Raw genomic sequence first — 23,497 nt, 5'->3', positions numbered from 1 at the left:
CAGGCTGCAGAACTAACAAGACAGCACAGCTGTTCCAGCGCTTGGCCCGGCACCTCCCCCAGTGTCTCCAGCCCTGTTGTTTCAGTGGCCTCTGACTCCCCATCTCGCCCTCTTGATCTCCTCCCAGACCCACCATTGTGCCTGTCTCCTGCTGGGCCACATTCCTCTTGTGTCATCAGCAAGGGACTTAAGTAGGAGGGTGGAGGGAGATAGGTCGGCAGGCTGCAGGAAGGGACCCTGCCTGCAGCCCATTAAAGCCCTACTACTTTACAAAGACCTGGCAACCTCCGCTGGGTCCACCAAGACTGAGCCAGCAGCCAAAAAACCAACTGGAGGCGCAAGAAAGGCTCAAAGAGAACACAGTCTGTCAGGCCACAGCAGCTGGGCTGTAAAGATAGCCCTGGGGTTGGCAAAAGAGTGGGGCTCATGAAAGAGCACAGCCAGTCGTCTGCATGTGTCACTGAGCTCCTGCTCACTCATGGTGTCCAGCACCATGCTGAACTCCAAGAATATCAGCCCCCATCTGCACCACGGCCTGGAGGGAGCACATCACCATAACGTGGGGGTGTCATGAGGTACATGCAGCATTCTCACGGGCCCACAAGGAGGGACACCCCTTTATACACATCAATTCATTTAATCCTCACACCCTGGGGGAGGAGGATCACTGTACTGTGCCCGTTTTACAGATGAGGCCCTTGGTGGTCCCAGAAGGACAGTGGCCTGCCCAGATCACATGGCTGGAACCGGTGGGCTGGGACTGATGCGTCTGGCTTTCACCCAACCTCTCTTTCTGCCTCCTAACACAAAGACTAGCCTCAACATTTTATAAAGTTATTGTAGAATAAGAGGCAGGATATGAGTGACCTGGTAGAGGTAACCCAGATGATAGAGAGGACATTTCTAGTCCCCAACAGAGACTCAGCCAGAGGATCTAGACTTCAGCTGGGACCTTGATTCTGTTCTACTGAACTAGGCCAGAACATGAAGCCAGATCTCAGAAATGTTATGTTGCATAGCATTGACCAGAAGATGCCAACCAGAATGGTTGGGGACGGCTCCCTGTGACAGATGGGAGCACACTGCGCCACGATGGAGGAGATGACACCCAGGACTGGGGAAAGGAAAGGCAGTGAAAAGCCCTTCCAGAGCGGGGAGAGAGGGATTTAACTAGTTGGGCTAAGAAGGCCTGGAGAAGAAAGGAAGTAGGTCTCTGGTGTAAGTCCAGAGTCTTGTCTTCATGGGTAGGGAAGGGCCCAGGAGGCCGAGAGTGTGAGGGGGAGGGGAGAAAGTGCTCCCAGTAGCATGTGGCATCAAGATGTGCCAGCAGGTTGGAGTGGTCTAAAGAGGGGTGAGTGTAGGCAAGAAGCCCAGTGGGAAGCTGCTGCATAATTTGGTGTAAGGGTCTTGAGAGGGGACAGTAATATGGAAAAGAAGAGGGGAGACACGGGCCCTGTCTCTAGAAGCCTGCACTCTAGTTGGAGTAACAAAAGAAACACGCAGTTACAAGCAGAGTCATAAAGTTTTTGAGCCAGAATGAACCTTAGAAATGATATAACCTGGGCCGAGCCCGTGGTGCACTTGGTAGATAGAGTGCTGCGCTCGGAGCGCGGCAACGCTCCCGCCGCGGGTTCGGATCCTATATAGGACTGACCAGTGCACTCACTGGCTGAGTGCCGGTCACGAAAAAACGACAAAAAAAAAAAAAAAAAAAAAAAAAAGAAATGATATAACCTGATCCCATGGGTTTAGAAATGCTAATAAGAACCCAGAGCTACCGCTGGGTGATCACTCAGCACATGCTGGGCTCCCTGCTCCAAGGGATAGGGTGTTTGTTTTCTTCCATGTTGCACCTGCCCCCCACGCCAAGAATAGGGCTGGCACATAGTAGGTGCTGCCCAACCCAATCATCTCCTTTAATCTTCTCAACCACCCAAGGGGTAACCAAGCCAAGTGGGCCAAGTGCCTTATCAGAGGCCTCACTGGAGACTCGATCGGAGGAGCTGGACTTCAGCTGTAACCTTGACTCTGTTTTGCACAAGGCTGGAGCATGAAGCCAATCTTAGAAATGTTATGATGGTGTAAAACTGACTGGAAAGTGCAAACCGGGGCAGCTGCACATGAACCTGTTGAATACTTTCAACCAAGTGACTCAGAACTTCTACTTGGACATTCTCATATCTGCAGAAGGCAAGAAGTCTCGCCTCCTTCCAGGATTTTCTGTAAGGGTTAAATAAGAATACTAAGACCTTCCATACCTTATTCTCAGCCCTGTGTCCTCAATCTAGGATTCCCAGACACCAAAGATAAAGAGCAGCGAGAGCAAAGGAAAGGTGGTTGTTTCAGGAGGAAAGGCTGAGGGACGATTCAATAACCACAGCCTCCTCGGTGATAAGGGAATTCAAAAGGAGGGCGACGGCTCTCTGGTCCATCCTCTGCCACTAAAGGCAGAATAAGAGGAAATGGGCTTTACAAGTCAGAAAGAAGAAAGCACTTCTGAATGGTTAGAACAGATCCCTGGAGTGGATGGGGGCAGGTTATGGAATCACCCAAGTCATTAAAACAGCCCAAAGTTCCCAGCCATCTGGGGTGCTTGGATGGGGCCACTGCCTCAGTGCAGAGCAGACAAGATGACTTCCTCAAGGTCCCTTCCTATCTTCAGGAACCAATCATCAGAACATTCTGTAAACTCTTGGTAGGGACTGGAAGTCAGAGGCTGAGAGCTGGTTCTGGCTCAGCTGCTGACCAGTTGGGCCGAGTCACAGCCTGTTTGGACGTGGGGTATCCACCTGGAAAACGAGCAGTTCAAACATGGCCATCTGCACCAAGTCCTTACCCTCTCTCAAGGCCCTGCAAGGGTACAATGATTTGGGGGAATCACAGTAATACTCCAAAAAACCAACCCACATCAAAAACAGAGAGCTCCTGTTTTCTCACATACCCTACTAATTTCTTTTGTCGTATTTACCGTGCCTTAAAATTACAAAGCATCATGTGTTTACACATTGGACGAAATGCCTGTTCTGTGCAACCGGACTGTAAGCTCTGTGAGGGGACAGGCCCTGTCTTCTTCACAAGTGTGTGTTCAACACTGAAAGTAATTGGTGGCACATGGCAGGAGCTCAAAATTTTGTTGAACCTCCTTAAAAGACCTAGGTCCATCAAATGGGTTGCTGAAAAGGTTTTTAGTTTAAGGGGCATAGTACAAGATCCAAAAAGCCAAAACAGCCTTAAACAGCATTCCAACACTCTTTCCATGCCCTCAGTCCTGTTATCTTGGTGGTATTAACACATCCACAACGTCTCAAATGTAAGATTCTACTTTAGCCTCTGTGGGGAGAAAATGACTCAAGAGACATTCTTTCTTCCCTGACAGAAAAGACACATAACTCAAGCCCGGTGTGCGCTCACACAGCTTTGCCCTGACTGTTCAGCACTAGGTCCCAAAATAAACTCGCCTCCCTTCACTTCCAAAACAGAGGACTGCTGTGTGACCAGTCATTAAAAATGGAATACACTGCTCTTTAGTCAGGTGACTGCAGTAAAGTACTTGGATTTTCCTACAGTCATAACAAGACGAGGTGAAGCGAGGAGACAAGGTTGTTGGGAGAGACAGAGACTCGGTTTTTAAGAACCAAGAACTTTGTCAAAAGCGCCACATAACTTTAAGAAAACGGATTAGAGCTGTTTTCTTGTGATTATTTTTTAAAAAGGGAGGAAAGAAACTCGACCATGCTACAGTAATTGTACCCAGATGCTTTGATTATTTCTTCAGGACTGTTGTGCTCCCAGCTGCTGCAAGGATTTAAAATTCCTACAGAGTGCGCAGGCCTGTGTTGCAGATTTCGCAGTGTGCATCCACAGACCTAGGCTGCAACTTCAGAATGCACATGGTTCTCAGCGGGCAGGTAGCAGAGGCTCCTGGGACCTTCAGGGAAAGGAAATGTTGCTTCCCCACCCCCACCCCCATTTTTATCTTATCTTGATGAGAAGTTGCAGTCCCTGCCCCTCCCCATAGACCAGAGCAAAGGCCCCATACAGAAAGCACAAGAGAATGGAACTTCTGGGCCTCCTTCTGGGTCCCCTCTCAAAACAACTTAAGTATTTGCTTCTATGGCTGTGCATTTAGGGCTTCCCAAGAGACCTCTGACAATTTACTCACAAGGTCACTGCCCAAAAGGCCACACCCTCTTCAACAAGCACTTCCCAAGGCAAGATCAGAGGCATTCAGATAAGGGCCTGGGACTCAAACAGCCAGCGGCAACTGGGCCTTTTGAAAACAGGCAAACTTCTACGAGTGTGTCTTAGCAAACTGCCTTCATCAGAGCTCGCATCCTCTGACTGTGAACTACTGCTTCTAGCATATCTTTCCTATGGCATCATTTTCTTTGATAAATGAAGCCAAGTTTGATTCCAATGGCTTCGCACAAAAACGGGCCTCATCAGCGAGTTCTTTCAGAGAACAGGAAGCGCTGGGAGCCAGCAGAGGGCCATCTGCTGGGCCATCTTATTTTAAGTGAGGCCAGAGCAGAGGGCCTGATGGGAGGCAGATGCGACCGCCTTGGGCAGGAGCACACAAGGGCCAGTGCAGAAAGGCAAGGACACAGGGAGCACTCTGTGCACCCAACGCCGTATTCCCCTTCTCAAAATAAATGCTGGGCTGAGTGCCTAATTCCACAACCCCCCTTCGCAACACCTCGACCCTGTGTGTGTGTTTGTGTGCTGGGGTTTTTACACGTGCTCTTGCCAACAGGTCCTTTTGCTCTAGGTTATTTATAGAGACCATCAAAAGCCCAGGCATCCCACTCAACCACTGCAAACCAGAGTCCTTCCCTCGGAGGATAATTCCTGCTCTTCCGTCCCAACTATTTATATTAAACCTGACACCAAATCAGTAAGGACACAAACAAGTCGTTAAAAATGAGGCTCCTCTGAGTGCCCAAGGCAAACAGTGCTTGGAAGGCTGACCAACGCCCTGGCCCTGAACATCCGGTTGCCAAGACAGCTCCTCAACAGCTGACGAGAGACCCTCAGCATGAAGCATGTTTTCTGTTTCATTCATCTTACTAACTTAGTAAGCCTGTCCCATCTGCCAGGTACTTTGCACGAGGAGTATGGGGGAGGGAAGAGGTGGAATTAGACATAAGAGTTAAATGGAGGGCCGGCCTGTGGCTCACTTGGGAGAGTGTGGTGCTGATAACACCAAGGCCATGGTTCGGATCCCTATATAGGGATGGCTGGTTAGCTCACTTGGGAGAGCGTGGTGCTGACAACACCAAGTCAAGGGTTAACATCCCCTTACCGGTCATCTTTAAAAAAAAAAAAAAAAAAAAGTTAAGTGGGATCCCTACATTCCAAGAACCAGCTGGAAAGACAGACTTGAGTAAGTTCAATAAGTACAGAAAGTTAAGACATGGAAAGGGGGTACTCTAAAACTTTACAATGAAAAAGGAGCTAAAACTCAAAAGTCACTCTTTGAAAGAGACATTCTAACCTAGTTCCCTTTTCACATACCCAATTACTATGATTATTAACTTACTAATTATAACACTTTACATCTGTTCAAAATGTTTCTCTTTATAAAAGGTCTTCATGTTTATTACTTTGATACTAATAACAACCCAGTGACATAGAAGGGATAGTGCCCACCCATTTTACAGATGGGCACATGGGGTTCAGAAAGGCTGCAACTCAGGTAGTAAATGGTGAAGTAGGCTGGAACCTAGATTTTGAATAACTCAGGACACCTCCAAATACACTGTACATACACTCAAATATCTCACATGTTAAAATGAAATTAGATCATTTGGATATATCTTAAATTCTCTTTGACAATGGCCAGTTAAGAAATGCAGGCTTCATGTGGTCCAGGTAAAATGCTTTGTTTCAATCCAACAGCGGGAGAAAGCACATATGAATCTAGTATGGAAACTCAAGGTCAATGCAAAGCTGTCATCTTTGTATCAACAATGCCCACAGTTGATAACCAAGAAGGCAGCCCTAGAAAACAGATCTTTTGCCCTGCCTCCAGGATCTCAAAGGCTTCACATGAGTAATCTTCAACAAGTTTAATCCTGGTAATGTCCCAGAGGAAGCCTCTGGAAGGGGGAGGAGGCATGCCAAGGCTGGGTCTATACTGCCCACCTACAAAGAGGAGGAGCCACAGCAGAGTCCTGCCTGGGGAGCGCTTTCTTACAGATGGCATCCAAAACCACACACTGTGCTATTTACAAAGGCGACACTCTGGGTCCTGACATTGGGAGACACAGAAGCCCTACTGTCAGAAGGCCCCTGGAAAAGCAGCCTTACCACAGGCCTTAAGTAGTCTCAGCTACGGCTGCCAAGCTGGAGGGCAAGGAGGCCAGCACCGAGGTTTACTCCAGTGTTTTCATAATGGAGCAGGTGCCCAAGGACTAACCTGCTGCAGAGGCCAGACCCCAAATCTTCCTCCAAAACAACCTAAATCCATAAGCATGACAACACTGAAACAACTCAGTCATGTCATCCTAATTCTCCTTGCAAAATTTAACCCGGCTCCACTTAGGTGTAGACCAGATGGCTGAGTGCAGCTAAACTGGTCCCCAGGGCTGTAAGAATGCCCCCTGGTGGTTGGAGAACAAGGCATGCCCCTCCTTGCCAGCAGTCAACTCTCCTGGCCGCCCCTGCCAGGCTCAGACCTGACTACCCAAAGAGGCTTAGGATCAACTATCTGGTGCCTACTTCTCCTCCTGCTGTGACCGGACACTGGAGGCCACATCCTACAGAGAAAGGGAAATCTCTAGAGGCAGCTAGCAGGTCACTTCCTGGGTTCCTAACACACAGAGAAATTCACATGGATAGGAGCAAGATAAGCCATTCAGATCGCAATCAAGTGCCGCCCCATGCAGGTCTAAAGCAACAACCCAGAATTAAGAGGGGAGGGGAAAGAAACAGAAAAACACATCCTAACAGAAGGTCTGAAGTTGCCTCCAAAGGTCAAGAATCTTAAGACTTGGCCATTCTGTAAATGACTATTGTCTTTGAAGCCTCAAAAGAACAAAGTACTCCAGGGCCCCAGTCCTCCCAGGCCAAGACCCCTTCTCCATAGGAACTAAGCAACAAAATAATCACTGAGCTCTGACCCTCAGACTCACAAGAATTTAAAACCTGGATTAATATACCAGCAGACTCTAAAGCTAAGGGTCCTTCATTCGGGAAAGTCACAGGGTCTTCCCTAGTAAGAAGCATTTCTTGCTGGGTAAATATCTAATTCTACAAAGAGAACCAGTTGTTAAGCCAATTGCTGGCTCTTATCTTAACATAAAAGTTCAAAAGATCCCACTTACCCCTCAGTGGGTACACACGTTACTTCCTGTGCCTCCACCTCAACCCAGCTGCCTCCCTAGCCATATTAATTCCACTCGCTACTGATTAGTGGTGAAATGACCCCTTCCAAAACCGGTGCTCAGTGGATCTGGTGACTCAGAAGCATCAAAAGCTGCTGTCCTCTGTCTCTCCCTCTCAACCCCTTCTAAGACTCTAGTCTAGAATAATAAGTAACCCACATTAATGAATACTGCTTGCCACTGTTTGAAGTTAGCACTGGAAGACTGCAGGAATTTAGCTGCATGTACATCACTTTTTTCCCCCTTAAAACAACAAAAAGCAAGATCAAAGCGTTCACGGCCAGCGGTCCTGGTTCTCAACAGACCTTTGTCAGCTTCCGCAGCATATCCATCCATCCAATCACCCTTTCTAACTGAAAGCATCTGCAAAGTCCATATCATCCTTCAACCCGTCCCCACAGCCCCTGAAGTCTTACCTGTATCCATTTTCAACAGTTTCCGTGGACCTTACACTTGCTGTAGCCCTCAGAGTTTTGCTGGACAAGCCAACCACAGTGGGTGAAAGTTTGCACTTGAAGTCAGCACAAGTCCACTCCTCTTCTTCATTCAAAGTGGGGAGATAGCCACACACGACCTTTAGGCTCCCCAGTCCCCCGTTACTCATGTAAGCTGTGTTTTCTCCCCCACTCCTCACATATTCGAGGTATATATCAGAAGTCAAAAACATCTGGTAGGCATTTTCCTCCATCACCGACTGAACCTCAGTCTGTGCCTGGTCAAACATGATGGAATCAATCTGCTGCTTCTTGATGCCATCTCTTATGTAGGTCTTGGTGGCAGGTTTCAGCTGCTTGGAGACAATGCTGTTGTTCTCAATGTACCTTTTATAGATCGCTTTGGCTACTCGTAAAGTTTTGGTATCCTTCAGGTTCATCTGCCTGAATCCATTGCAGGCAAACCAGAAGTCTAAGGTATCCACGCACTTTTCCCTCTCCAGAAAAGTCCGGAAGAGGTAAGCACCGTCTTGATCGCCCAACAAGGAGTGCAAGGACTTGGTCCACCTGGTCAGAGGGGAATCCGGGGATGCCCGCCCCTCGGGCTCCCCCAACCCATCTTCGTTCCGCCTGGCATTGGAGGAGACAGGCATGGGCTTGGTGACTTGGCCCTTGCCCACCCCAGGCGGGCATGGTGGGGTCTCCCCTTCTTCCCCGGGAACCGGGGGTCGCGGGGCATCCTCTCGGAAGCTGCTGCTGGGGTCCGGGAGGCGAGTCACCAATACAGCGCTACTCATGGTGAGGGAGCTCTTCTCACTGACTTTGGGGATTTCTCTTCTTCCAGTTCCTCTGGGCAATCGGCGTGGTCTCTCTTTCTCTCAAGTCAGCAGGGGCTCATCTGAGCCTCCTCTCTGGAAAGAAAAGGAAAGGGGGAGGTGGGGAGAGAGAAAAGGGTATTGATCTAATCAAAACCAGATCTACCCAACATCAAAGCAAGAAAGTAAACAGGCTTTTCAACTCCTCAAATTCAAATCAAGCAACCCAGCTATCTGCGAGGTGCTCATCTAAAGTATCACACGCTGCTTTTTCAAAGGCGAAATCTGAGCTCCCAGCAACACTTTTAGAGGGTGGGGGGAGGGGGGAAAGGGGCGGGGGAGGTGAGGTGGGAGCAAGGGCGGGGGGGGGGGGGGGGCGGCAGAGGGACAAGGGAGGTGTAAGACACAACCTTCCAAAAACCCGCTGGGTCTGGGCAGCTAACCTCGCGCCTCCCCTCCCCCGACAGCATCACTTCCAAAGAGGCGCACTCCCAGCCGCTGGGCTGTGTGCAGGTGAAACCAATTTCGGTAAATTTCCCCACTCGGCTCTGCACAGATAACTCGAGCTCCAAGTGTACCCTTCCCCGGCATCTGGTTCCCATTCCCCCCACTCACCCCCCTCTCTCTAAGCTCCCCCTTCCCACTCCTTAAAAATTCAGAAGATCCTCGCCCTAAAGAAGACCGCCCAGCACAGGCGGAATGGGCTCCCGGACTCCCGGACTCAGCGTGCAGACTCCCCCACCCAACCCACACGTAAATGCTCGCTGCGCGCCCCCTCCCCAACCCCGCCAAGAATTCGGCTCAGTCTACCCCTCTGTCTTCCCTGCTCCCCCAAACCAGAAACCAACTCACTCGGTCCAGGCTTTGATCTTCAAACTTTGCCAGAGATCAGAGAAGCCTCGGGACCCACCGCCCCCGTCCTCCCAGCCCACCTCCCGGAGCCGCAAACCCTACAAAACCGGATCAGAAGCCGTCTCACGCTACTCCTGCCTGTGCCAAGAATCCCAAACTCTACCGATCCCAAGCCTGTCTTTTTTCCAAAAGAAAAAAGTCTTATCTAGCCAATAAACAAGCCGCTTTCCCTAAGATGGAAAAGATCAAAGCCAGGGCGTGCCGGGGGGAACGGGGTGCGACCCCGGGCCTGGGGTGGGTGAACGCCGCCCCCGCCCAGGCCCTCAGGCCGCTGAGGCCGCCGGGCTGGGCAACGCGGCCCGCCGAGCGGCCGGGCTGCCGGTAGAGCCGCGCTACCCGGGCGGAGAGGTGGGCGGCCCCGTTACCTGGAAGACGCAGGCCGCCAAGGCCGGCCTCTCATCTCCTCCGAGCCCCTACGACCCGGCCCCCCGGCCCAAATCCAACCGAACGCCTCCAGAACCCCGGCAAGCAGACCGCGGAGCGCGGGGCTGGAGCCCTGGGACGCGCGAGCAGCGCCCCGAGCCCAGGCGGGGGTCCCCGGCGTCGCCGCTCGCGGAAGCGCCCGCAGAAAAAGCACGGAGAGCAGCAGCCTAGTCCACAAATGGCGACGCGCGGAGTCTCTGCCTCTCCGCAAAAGGGGCCGGGGCGGCCAGGGTCGCGGGGCCCGGGCGGGGAGGAGGGACGCGGGGGACGCGGGCGCCCGGGCTCGGGCCGGTCCTGTGCGCAGACTGAGCCTCCGTAAGTGCTCCGGGCCCCTTAGCGCGGACCCGCGGCTGGGAGGGGAGCGAGGAGGGGGAGAGAAGTGGGCGGGAGGATGGGGCGGGGGCGGGCACGCGGGGCGCCGCCACCCTCTCATCCCACCTTCCAGAGGCGCTCGCGCGCGCTCACACCTCGACTCATCCACCACCACCACAGCGGCGGAGCCCAGGGGGGACCTGCCCCCTCCCCGCCCCCGCCGCTACTTGGAGAAGTCTCCTCGCCGGGCCCCGCTACCCCGGCCCCCGCGCTGGGGAGGGGGCTGCGGCGCAGGGCGGCCCGGCCAAGGCCCCCGGAGCGCTGGGCGCCCGGCCCACGCTCCCCTCCGCGCCGGCCCCGAGCGCGCCCCGAAATAGCCGGCCTGCCGACTTCAAAGGGCCGCCCCGCACATCAAAGCGCGCGGGCCGCCGCGGCCTCGGCACTCACCATTGATCCGCGCGCGCGCTCCGCGGCGAGACCTCGCAGGCGCCCCGGGCGGGGCCCCGGCCCCGACCCCCGGCTCGGCTCGCAGCGGCAGCCCCGGGCCCTCCCGGGCCGGCCCGGGCGTCGGGAAACATGGGGAGTCGCGCGGCGGGGGAAGGGGTGCGGGGAGACAACCACCCCGGGATCAGAGCGAGATCCACCCGCGGGGGTTGGCGGGCGGCGTGCCCCACCGCCCCGCGTATACAGAAGATCCGAGCGGGCCTCCGCCCCCGCCGCGGCCGGCCCGGCCCCTCCGGCCCCCGCCCGGCCCGGCTTTCCACACAGGTCCTGCTTCCAGCAGCACTCGGCGCACCAAATGTCCTCCGGGCGCTTCCAACAAAAACTGCGCCGTGGATTTAACTGTGCACTTCAAAGGCGCGAGCCGAGCGCACGGTCCTGAAAGGGAGATACGCGGCGGCCGCGCCCCGGGCCGCCCCCCGCGCCCCCGCGGCCCCTCCGAGCGGCCTTTCGAACCGCACCTCCCTCCCGGCCGGGCCTCGGCCCGGTCGGGTCCCCTCGAGTCCCCTGAGCCCACGACGCGGCTGAGCGCGACCTCGCCCTCAGCCCAAGAGGGGCTTTTCTTTGAAGCGGCTCCGCCAGCCCCAACCTCCGCCCGCACCTTTTACAGCAGGGCTTTCGGTGGGGGAGGCGAGCACCTCGGCCGCCGCGCGGCCCCGAAATCCCTGGCTCTGAGGGGCTATTTTTATTTCCCGGCTCTCGGGTCGTTACTAAGTTGCCAGGACCTTATCAAAGCGCAGCCGGCTCCAGCCGACTCCCCCGGGTCCGACTCGCGGAGCCACTGATCCCGCCGCGCCAATCACAGCAGCGCTCGGCCGGCCCGCGCCGCCCGCCTTAAAGGAACAGCGCCCCGAGCCGGGCCCGCCCCCGCCGCACGCTCCGCTCCCGCGTTAACTCTTCCCCGGCCCTCCTCCGCCCCCTGCCCGCCCCCAGCGGCCCGGGGGCGTTCTCAGCCGGCGTTCTGATTTCGTCTTTCAAGTTCTCCGGCCTCTTGGCCCTCCTTGCCACCGCCTCCTGCCTGCGCTCGCCCTCCCCAGCTCTGGAATGCAACAGTTTCTGGTAGCATTCTGGCCATCGCCAGAACTGCAAGCAAGCAGATTTTTTTTTTTTTCCTATCATCAAACACTTTTCTACTTCTCTTCAAGTTTCCCTGGGAATTTGGGTTTGGAGGAGCTTGTAAAGGGAGCTGTAGGCCTGGGACGGACTGGCCGACGGTCACAGGACGTATGCGGGCCCGGACGCGGGAGGCGTGCGCGTGGCTCTGTGAGCGTGTGTCTGAGTTTGGGTAAAGACAGGGCCACGGTTTGCGGATGGTTTGCGTTTAGGGGTGTGTAAAGATGGGGTTGTGAGTCTGCCTGAGTGCTGGAGTAGCTCCCTGACACCGCGTTGGGAAGCCTGCCTCAGTTCCCGGAAGATTTAACCCCAACTTCCCAAACGTGCCTGGCCAGGAGAATCCTCATTCAGCACGCAAAGACTGTCTCTTCGTAACAACTGCATACCCTCTGCTCTCATCCAAACGCCCCCCATCCTCCATATGTTACAGATTAGACAGACATGGAATGTCTTTTTTCCTCTCCGCACGTGGTTTTAAAGTATTGAAAACTCCTCACCCCGTTGTCACCTTTGAATTCCTCCTCACGTTCCCCCCAGAATGTGTATAATGCACAACCTTCTCCCTTAAACTAAGAAAATGTGCCACAAACCCAGAACATTATTTATCTATTGCTATAGAATGAGTCCTCATGTTATGAACTAATAATTAACTTTTCTTCCTTTTAAAAACCGTAAAAGTGTGAACCAAGAGATCCGACAGGTGAAAGGCAGAGCCACAGCCTCAGCTGGGCTGTGCAAGGCTTTCACTCTCCAACTCTACTGGCTTTTTCTTTATTTACTTTCTTGATGAACTTAATGGATAACAAGCCCGTTTACATGCAGAGAAGGCCTATCATTAGGCCTTCAGAACTTTAAAACATGCAAGAAATGTGACTGTCATTTTCATAGAAAACTAGAGGGGAGATCTGCCACCCATGATCAGCTGGAAAAGGACATGCAGCCCAGGACTGCATTCTCCATCCACCCCCAGCCTATGGGGCTGTGACAAGGACTAGAGAGCTCTTGCAGCCCAGGCTGCCAAACTCTCCAGCTCCTGAGCATAGCAGGTGGCATCTCCCTTCCCAAGACCTGCCTCGCTGTGTCCATCCACAGTCTGCCCCCCAGTCTCACTGCCCCAGACAGCCAGCTTGGTGTAAAGCCAGCAGTCTAGGCTGGCTATGAAATGCTGTCACCTGGAGGCCAGCTGGGAAAGGCAGAGAAAGAGCATGGCCCTGATGACTCATCTTTGCCTTGGGACTACAGTTAGGTGCAAGAAAACTGGTTGGCTCTAACAGCCGACCTTCCAGAATCATTAAGGGTGAATGGCCCACGACTGCTCTCAGCCACCAGCTCTGAGCTGGCATATGAGACTCAGGGCCAAGGGTACACCTACCCTCCTTGTCAACCCTAGGAATCCCAAGAGCAAAACTGTCTCTGGAGAGTTCCAGGGAGTTTTCGGGCCACAAAAGGTGTTATTATTGGAACAAAAGTGTAGACAGAGGGGGATGAATTGCCATAGAAACATCTACAATATAAACAACAGTAGGGGCACACACAGATACACACACACACACACACACACGTTGTGGGGGAGGAGAGATAGAAAAATCAAAACATCCAAAATCAAAATAAACAATGTTCAGAAAGAGGAGGCTTTCAAAAAGGAAGTGGAAACCTGGTCTTCATGGGTGGTTTTCGTCCCCTCCCAAGTTGTCCCCAGTGACCCTTCACTGCCCCCCAACCAGCCCTAATCATCACAGGCTGAGCTTTAACCAAGGGACTCCCCTCTGTTCCCTCATCATCGTGGGGCCACCGGCAGCAGGGAGGAGTGACTGGGCCTGGGGACACAGGAGCTAGGCCTAGTTTGGTTTGCATCTTCTTACTCCTCCGAGAGCTTCATTTCCAGAACAGGTGCTTGGGTTACCTTAGGCCAGAAACTCCCTGCTGTCACCCCTGCCCCGTACCTTCCCCCCAGCTTCCTTTCTGGGGGTATACTTCTCATCGAGCAGGAGCCTGGGCCAAGTGCTAAGAAGCTAGAAGCTCTCGCTAGCCTCTGGGTCTTTGACTACTTGTTGATAATATTTCTAGAGGAGAATCCAAAGCCCTTTGCTTATACCCATCCCCTCTCTCAAGATAGCAGTTTTCCATTTTCCCCTTCTCCCTGGCAGTGGCACTATCATGTGACTTGTTGGAATCCTGCACGGTTGCCTGGAGACTGGAAAGCAAGGTGATGGATTTCTGCACATGCTCACTCTCCCCCCACCTCTTTAAAGAAAAACTACAGAGGATCAACAGCCTACTTTGCCTGAGTGCAGACAAGTTTAATAAAGCAGAGAGTGATTCTTTTCTGGAATTATGTACTGGGCTGAAATCCTAGAATCCCAGAAAACAAGGACTAAAGCCTCCCTGGGAGGCATCTGGCCAGATCTCCGACCTTGAGTCAACCTCACGAAAACCACTGTGGAGGGGAAGTCACACCAGCTGGGACTCCAGAGGAGCTGAGACCCAAAACATTGTTCTTTCAGATTCAGTAACTGTGTCTTTTATTTCTTTGGAATATGCCAAAGAGAAAAAAAGTGCCACTTTAAGACAATGTACCTTTGTTTAGGGAGGAAAGTGGAGAGAGACACAGGTAACCTTTCCTAACACTGTCGGTTACCTAACCACTCTGAGTCCCCATTTGTTCACCTGGAGAGTGGAGGAAACCTTCCCGGACAAGGCTGTTGTGAGTTGTGAGCGTGACCAAGAAGGTAAATGCCCTGCATGGTGCTTGACGTGTAGTAGGTGTCCAACACATGGTGGTTATTTCTGCACAGCCCCCTGTCCCCTCAATAGCCTGTTACTTGTTCTGGGAAGAAACTCCCATTTCCGAAGCAAAGATACCCTCTAAGGAGGAGCCACACTCCCGGGGAAGGGCGAGCCCAGGAAGCTGACCATGGGAGGTCCTGGAAGAGCCCAGGGAGGCTGGGCCTCTCCACCATCTTTCAAAGACAATCCTATCCAATGTCCAGAAAGAAACAACAGAATCCTCCAGCCCAGGGAGCCCTTCAAGTGTCATCTAATCCAACTCACCATTTGAGAAATAAGGAAAGTTAAGCAAAGAGACAGTGAAGAGATTTCCCCAAGATCACTCGGTCCATTGTCAGAGCTGGACTTCCTAGGCGCCCTGAGTGCTGGCCCGTCCTCTTCCTCCACACCATGGTGAGGAGGCCCAGGCCAGGACTGGCTGAGAGGGGAGCCTGAGCACCTGGAGGTCTTGACTTCCACGACAGGGCTAATAAATACAATTTGGGGTACTTTCCTAAGAGAGTCACAACATGGCTTGAGCCTGAAAGTCCTCTGAAGCACACTTCATGCAGCCCCTACCTATTTATAGCCTTGACCCCTGGCCCTCGGCTACCCTCAGCCTGCTCCTGGATGGCTCCACCAGGTCTTTCATGGTGGTAGCCGTTCCCATGGGCATCTCGGTGGGGTCGGCCCAGCTAAGGGAGAATTGACTTTAACAGAGCCAGAGAGGAGGAAGGAGGGAGCCAAAGTGAGACTCAGCTCCCCGCCTCTCTGCCTTCTTTTGCAGAGGAGGGGCTGGGAATAACAGGGTGCAGATTTGGAAGGCAGGAGGGAAAAAATGAGTTTTCCCTAGGAAATCCTATCCATAGAAGTGTTGGGGGAACTTATTTGTTAAGAAAAAATATCATCTTTGGTATATTCAATTGAAAACATAGTTAAAAATTTTAAACTTCCTAATTTGATTTACTTTCAAGTGCTTTCAATATTTAATATAAATAGGGCTACAAACTGCGAATTTTTCTGCATCTCGACATTCATTGTCTTGGAGTTTGGCTTTTAGGAGTTGACATCAGCTTGTAACCAGAAAAAACTATCAATATTAAAACAAATCCAGAAAGAGGTTCTGTTTTCTTAAGTTATCTTCTCTAGTGTCAGACACACACACACACACACACACACACACACACACACACACGCGCGCAAAATCCCAAAAAGGGTGTTTTTAGAAAAGGAACTGAAAAATAGGAAAAGAATCCCTAAAGTTGTCACTCCAACTGGCAGCATGTGAAACTTTGCTAATAAACAGGTCTATGTTCCTAAGCCATCACCATAGACATTTTCTTCTGCTTCTGATGTCTCGTTTTGCTCATTTTAAACAACTTCTAGAAAGTGAAGTTTAGCTGAGCTTGAAATAAGTCTCCTTATTCTTTCATGTCAGGTTGTTTCTTGATTTGCTTTGAGCATTTCTATATGCTGACTAATTGCTTTCCTGGGGGCTCTAAAGGATTTGCCATGGTGGGGCAGGAGGCTGGGCAGAAAACCAGCCGCCTCTGAACACCCGGAGAGGTTCTGGATTTTGCTCCGTGTAGAAGAACATTCTCTGCATCAAATCCCCAACGTGCTGCTGTATTATATAACAGCCTGCCGACGCTTAGCCAGGCCCTCATCCCTACCGGATCGGCTCCAATGCACTTGGGAAGTGTAAAACGGCTGCAAACTCCTTTCAAGAAGTCTACACTGGCTGCCTACGTTTCCTTACCTGTCATTGTCTCCTCAACCCATCCTAGCCTCTCTTCCATGAAAGCCGTGGTAAATGACATCGTAACGGTTCAAACTGGCCCATTCTGATCTGTTCTGCTTGGCTTATCTGCAGCTCTCTCTCCTTCTGCAGTCCCCCATGCATTCAGCCCTGTTGATTCTGCCTCCTAAAAATCTCCCTGAATCACCCCCTTCTCCCCAAACCCAGAGCCACCACCATGGTTCTGGCTTTTAACACCTCTTGCCAGGAACAGCAAAATGTTCTAATATCCTCCATGCCTGCCACTTACAGCCCACTGCCCACGTCCCCAGAGTGCGGCCGCCACAGTGAGTGTTCTGCAGTCCCAAGTCGGCCACGTCCTCCCCTTGCTTCCAGTCCTCCCCTGGCTGCACATGACCTTCCAGATAAGGTCCACAACCTGCATGGCATGCGAGGCATCTGCTCAGGCCCATCTCCAGCTCCATTTCTTGAGGCCACCCTCATGTCCCTCCCACGCACAGTCCCTCATAGCGGCTCAAATCTTCCTTTCCTCTGTGCCTTAATACTCATGATTCCCCTCGCCAGCTGGCCACCCTCTCCAACTTCTTCACTCCTGCCCTGCCCCATCCCCCTCCCTGGGCTGGGATAGGAGCCTCTCTTCCACGCTCCTGTGGCACGTGGGCCTCCCCTCTAGCAAAACGCTGTGGTTAATCTGCTTCTGTGGCTCTCCCACTCAACCATGAGCTCTGAGGACAGGGACCGTGCTTTATGATACTTGTACCCTTCAGCCCAGAACCAGGCCTAGGTAGGGACTCAGTAAATGGTGGAACTAGATTGTGGACAAGAGTGCCCTGTGCAGTATTAGCCAGCTGGTGAAGCCTGTGCACTGGCCAATCAGATCTGATGCCAGCCTGGAGCAGGGTCTTGGAAGTACCCGGCCAGAGGCGAGCCTCTCGTTGCTGTGTCGTGAGGAGCTGTGGTTGGCGTCCTCTACGTTGGCCCCCATTGATTCCCCACTTCCTGACATCCATGCACCATGTCATTTCCTCCCCTTGAGCATGGTGGGACGTACTGACTCTTCTAATAAGTGGAATAGGGCAGACATGACAGGAGGTCTGAGATTAAATCACGAAAAGACTACGACTTTTATCTTATGTGCTTTCTCAAGGATTATGAGGCAGCCCTGTGGAGAGGCCCACATGGTGCAAGACAAGGCCTGCCACCCACCAAGTGAATGATCTCGGAAGCCGAGCCCCACCCAGTCAAGCCTTGAAATGCCGCAGGAAGCACCCAGCTAAGCCAGGCCTAGATTCTGGACCCACACATTCAGGTGCCTCTTCTGGGGAAGGGTTTGGCAAGAAGAGACCCGTTGATAAGATAAGACTGTGCCCTGTCTGCTCATATTGCTAATGACCACGTTGGCTGACTTGCCAAGCTGCAAGACATACAGGTTGTGTGAATCTTTTCTGCACTTCGTTAGATAATGGTGTGTTGATGGGAAATGGTAACAAGCATGAAGTGACAATAATCATAGCATCTTTGAAGCTCTTCCAAGGTTACTGGGAGTTTTTGTAAAAATATATAAAAATTCTCCAAATAGGGCCGGCCCGTGGCTCGCTTGGGAGAGTGCGGTGCTGATAACGCCAAGTCAGGGGCTAAGATCCCCTTACCGGTCATCTTTAAAAAAAAAACAATTCTCCAAATAGACGATGAAAGGAAAACCAGGTCATTTTGAGATTTTGCTGAGTTACAGGATAGAGGCATTTGACCAACACTCAAAACAATATTTGCTTTGCTGCCACCTTTTCCTAAGTTGCTTTTCTCTCTTCGGTGGAAAGACAGAGCCTATTGGTCTAAAAGGTAAATAGGAATATTATTGCACTCAAATTTAGTAGAGGGAAATTGGTTGTCCCTTTGGAGTAATAGGGAACCCCGAAGAAAGATGCTAGTGAGAGTGTCATTGTTGATTTAAATGTAGTGCCCAAAGTAACAGGGGCGTGGAGCTAATTCTCTGAATGATGACAGTCTTTGGAAAGTGAACTTCAGGGTCCCCGTTAATGAACTTAGACGGGGGAGGTCAGGAATTCCTGAATGGGATGGCCCAGACAAACTTTGGAAAAGTCTTTTTTTCTTATTTTGATGACCATTTTAATGACAGGGTGCCCTGGGAGTGTCCTCCGAACAGACAAGGAAAAATTGTCCACAGATCAGTTTGGCTGGACATAATAGTTTTCTGAGCAAAAATATTACTATCACAAATGAAACGTGTGGGCTGAGCCTCAGCTTCTGGTATTAATGCTCTCTTGATAAATACTTTTGCTGATAACTTTAGGGCATAGAAAGAGATTTGATTATTGAAACTGTAAAATCTATCTTGATAACCTCAGATAACCCAAGCACTTAAGGGACGTTAGAAAAAAGAAATTAAGCGGAATACAAAGCTATTGAGCAAGCCCAGTTTTTCAGACAAGGAGGACTGGCGCAGGTTGTCACCACGTCAACAGATGAAGCAGAGACAGGTAAGGCGAGAGGGTACATCTTTCAGTTGATGATACCATTTCCCCTCCCCCGAATGGAGTCTTTCTGCAGAATTGCCTTTTCTTCAAGAAGATCAATCTGTTTGATGCATTAAATCTGTCTACCTTTGCAAAACTTTTCACACGAATCCGTTAATTCACAAATCTGAAAATGATCAAGATCTGGTGGCCTGAATTGGGGTCAGAAAACACGGTCACAAAGAGCGGAGGGTGATGAAGAAGGGCTTCTTCTGCGTCCCCTTCTCTATTCCAGGGTCAGATAAGCCCGGAACAAGTCTCGGGAGACCCGTGGGAGAGGTGTGAAGGGCAGGTGTGAGACGGCTGCCTGCCGAGAGCACGGGGGAGGGACGGTCGGTGCCTTCACGGTGGGGACGTCCCCAGCTGCAGAATGGCTTCCAGAGGTCAAGACCAAGAAAGGTGCAAAAGCGGAGCCCGCCACCTGGGAAGGGAGTGCGAGGCAGCCTGGGATGGCCTTTCACCCGTTCCTGCTTTCTCGGGCGGCCACCCACTTCGTGTGGCTGCAGCAGCTGCTTCACCCCAACCTGGCTCTTCTTTAACAGACCTGACCCTCCCCACCCCCACCCCTTGAGCTCTGACCTTTTCTACCCCCCACAAAGGCTGCCTTCCATCCTCTCTGCGGCCAGCCATCCCCAGGGGGTCTGCTGCTCCGAATTTCCCTGTGAAAAGGTGTCATCCTTAAACTCTACAAGACAATGAAGGGTCCTGTGGGTCCTGTGTGCCCTTAGCATAGCAGCTCAGCCCGAGAACAGGGCCCACGGGGCAACAAGAGGACAGTGGGCATGCCGTGCAGCCGGCACTGGGGCCCCAAAGTGGAACCGAAGGGCAGAGTCCTTGCCCTCAGCAGCCCACAGTCTAGGGGAGGGTGGGGAAGGGATGTCAAGCCGCTGGTTGTTTTGATTTTTTTTGTGCCAAACGCTGGGCAGGAGAGATGGGATGGACTAGGAGGGCCCTGGAAGGGGGCTGTGGGCGGCTGGGAACAGGAACTGCAATGGGCCCAGGCAGGAGGAAGCTCTGCTTTTGCCAGAAACCCACAGAAGCTGACAGCCAGAGAGAAAGGCCAGAGGGGCAGACGGGCCAAGTCAGGCTTGGTAGAGCCTTGTGGGCCAGGGCAAGGAGGTGTTTTCTTTATCCTAAAGTGTCCTGATGAGCCAGGGAAGTGTTGCACAGTGGTAAAACATGGAGGTTCTGGAAATGGATGGGCCAGCCCCCCAAGGAGAGTCTGTCACCTCTCTGTGCCTCAGTTTCCCCAAGTGAAAAAATGGGAGGAAGGGCAGTGCCTGTCTGGATGGTTGTAGTGAGGATTAAATGAGGTGATACAATCAAGTGGTTAGAAAACCACCCCAGCAGCACTTGGTAAGGGTTAGACTAAGATCAGCCTGGGCTGGGGCTCTGTTTCCCCCACTAAGGACATCCTACGAGCCATCTGGGCTCTTTAAGACCCCTTCTCCTTAATTATAAAGTGAGAGTAGAGTAACGACATATTTAAGGTGGGGTTTGAACAGAAATATTCAAGCCAGTAAATTTAGTCTCTGAAAGATATAAGTGCTCAGCTTTCTGGCCCAAAAGGTTTCCCAGGGCCAGCTAATCCCTCAGTTGCTCATCGCCAGTCTTCAGCCAGAGGAGGGGGCTGCTGCCAGCTGACCTCCTTGTGAGTCCCCAGTCCACCCCGAGCCTTGCTGCAATGACAGCAAGGACTTCCAGGTATTTGCAAATGGTCAACTCTTCTTTGACTTTAGGACCCCTGAGCCTCCCAACTTAGCTAGTTCCCCCATCGCCACCCCTCCCCCTCCAGGCCCCTCCCCCAGTGCCAAGGTCTGAGCAGCGCCAAGTGTTTTATAACTCCTGTCACTCCTCCCAAGAGCTATAAGACGCACCTCAGGGGCGAGGTCAGAAAAGCCAAGTGCCCGTCTTCGGGCTCCACTTACCCTCGAACCTTCCAGCAGCTCCCTCTCTCCCCAGCTTCCATAGAGCTTGCCATAATCAGCGACAGCTACACACCGTAGCATGCTGAGTCTCTTTTAACAATGTTGTAATGACCGAGGTGGGACCGCCAAGTTCACATCCTCCTGCCCCTTAGTTGCCCTCTTTGTAAATCCTGCAAAAGGCTGTGTTTCATTGATTGTTTTCCATGTAGATTCCATTCCTCATTTCGTTTTCTGCCTCAGAAAAAAGGCTTGTTCAAAGAGAACCCTTGGGGTGATTGTTAGGGTGGCCACAGATGTGTCAAGCCTTCCTGCCAGGGTGCATTTGCTGTGGCTGACTAGGGGTTTCTAAAGCAGTGCTGGTGTGTGAGGTATGGGCACGGTTTCCTGAAGATCGGGCATGTGTCACCCACAAACAATGTCTCTGTGAGACTTTGAGACACGGCTGACTGAGATATCTTGGTGCTGTGGTGGCAGCAGGAGCCTGAGCCCAGGACCACACTCCTCCAGGCTCCTCTGCAGCCGTGCGTGCACGGGACCACTGACTCACCTTCCTTCACACCCTGTTTTCTCTCCACATTCTGTGCCCTCGGCTGTCTGTCCTCTTGCCTCGTGTGCCTGGCACAGGTCTACGCAGCCTGGAGGCTCTTGTACCGGACTCCCAAGGCCCTCTGGGCAGAGCCTCATCAAAGGACACCAAAGGTATGTGCAGACCTCCTTTGTCCCATTGTCTTCGAAGCCAGCACAGGGCCCAGCATGGCAGGCATTTAGTGTTGAAAGAAGGTAGGAGGGAGAAGTGAGCCTGTTCATTCTGGGAGGACTTCACTTTGGCAATGTGTCCGCTGTATTTGCGGTGACCGACAGCCATCGGTTTTCATATTTCGTTTCCCTCTCTGGTGGGGCAGGTGGCAGGAGAGGGAGGCTGGATGGCTTTAGGAAGGGCGGTGGGCCCAGTGCAGGCGTTCTTGTTCCTGTCATCTTGAAGCTGGAGGAATGTTCAGGGGTGAGAGAGGGCAAGGGGAACGTTTTTGGGGTTTTCCAGTTGGACCCTCCAAGCTTGGCCTTGCCCCCTTTGGTAAAGTGAACAAAGTCGCCGAGGGCTTGGGGCTGGAGCTAGAAAGACACTTCTCTGCATTAACTGCATCTCCGCTTCATCCACCCCTCATGGAGGTCAGCCTGGGGTCTTGTCCTCGCCCGCTGGCTCTGCTTGGGGGCATTTTGCCCTCCACCCCTCCAGCTTCCCTGTGGGGCAGGGCCCCCTGGCCCCAGAGGAGGAGCAGTGATCTGTCTAGTGAGTTTCAGAGACTAAACGGGGTGTGCGCTGCTGCGCCGTCCCTCTCTGGGGCTGGCCTGCAGAGCGGCCCCCTCTCCTCTGCTCCTTCAAGCCCCACGTGGCACGGGGCAGGCCCCACAGGAAAGATCTGAGGTTGTCCCTCTAAACCGGCGTCAGTTAGTAAGCTTGACTACCTTGGGATCCAGCTCTAGGAAGCTAATTGTTGCTGTTTACTGCTGTGTGCATACTTGATCGGCAACCAGATTGACATTTCATCCCCTCTGCCTGCCTTCTGTGTCTGCTCTCAATTTCCTTTAACCCCTGAAACCTCAATACCCAATTTAGAAGTTGTTTTCTATATAAATGTATTCTCTGAGCTGGGCCTTACCCAGGGGCCCCCAAGGCTGGGTCCCAAGGAGACAAAGGAGGGACACGCAGAGGTAGGAAACCCACGTTGGCCCCATCCCAATAGTATTTTCTACCACATTTCTGCATGAAGCCTGGGTATTTGTACTGTGTATAGAAGGTGCTAGATATTTCCAGGGATGCTTGTCTAGACAATATGACCCACATGGAGCCATTCAAGCTGCCAGGACCAAGCAGTCCAGTTGTCTTGTATCCAGCACAGCCAAAGGAAAGAGGAAGCAGAGGAATTAGCAGACAACAAGCAACACCACACTTTGGACTCTGGAGTCAGAAAGACAAAATCAGATTTTAAATCCTGACCAGCTGTGACCTTGAGTGAGCTGTACCTCCTTTTGAAGCCTTAACTTCTCTATCCATAAGATGGAGCTAAGAATAAATAACCACTTGACTATGGTTGCCTATGACTGAAATAATCTTTAAACTATCCTTTTTTGTTGCCTACATACCAGTCCCAGGCACCTGACAGGCCCAGGATGTTGTAGGTATCAAGGTAATACATGCAAAGTGCCCATCACAGCTGCTGGCATAGAGAGAGGATGACTGCTATTGTTGTGGTTAGTGTTATTATCTCCGGAGCTGCGAGCTAGATCCAGGAAGCCAACCTGAGACCTGGGCAAGGTGATCAAACTCAGTCCTATAAGTCTGGCTTCTGGGCTGAGTCAGGCATTACCCGGACCCTTTAGGCTGACCCCGCCCCAGGCACCGGAAATGCAAAGCCTGTTCCCCGAGGGAAGGTGGACTGTGCTTCATGGGCCACATCTCCATCCCAGGCGCCGTCTTCCCTCACAAAGAGCGGCACCCGTCTGAACCCCCAGGACCAGGGAGCAGTAAAAGGGCCATAAAGGGAGCGGGAGGAGCCGCCATAAACCAGAGACAGAGTCGTTAGCAGTTTCCTTTCCGATAAGGGCTTCAGGGGTTC

The 23,497-nt window shown here is 52.3% G+C and overlaps 1 protein-coding gene across 2 annotated transcripts in view; it reads right to left on the bottom strand.

Moving 5' to 3' along the window:
* The window catches only part of AXIN2 (axin 2), a 29,593-nt gene extending 18,817 nt beyond the window's left edge, over positions 1-10,776 (bottom strand). For both annotated transcript variants that reach the window (XM_063081058.1, XM_063081059.1), the window contains exons 1-2: positions 10,729-10,776; positions 7,802-8,730 (exon numbers count right to left, since the gene is read on the bottom strand). In XM_063081058.1, coding sequence (XP_062937128.1) covers positions 7,802-8,616 — 815 coding nt within the window. In that variant the 5' untranslated portion in view covers positions 8,617-8,730; positions 10,729-10,776. The remainder of the gene's footprint in view (positions 1-7,801; positions 8,731-10,728) is intronic.
* Positions 10,777-23,497: the final 12,721 nt, after the last annotated feature.

Source organism: Cynocephalus volans, chromosome 16, assembly GCF_027409185.1.
Source record: "Cynocephalus volans isolate mCynVol1 chromosome 16, mCynVol1.pri, whole genome shotgun sequence".
NCBI classification, from domain to species: Eukaryota; Metazoa; Chordata; class Mammalia; order Dermoptera; family Cynocephalidae; genus Cynocephalus; species Cynocephalus volans.
The sequence above is the reverse complement of the archived record's forward strand: the minus strand, read 5'-3'. Positions and strand labels throughout refer to the sequence as shown.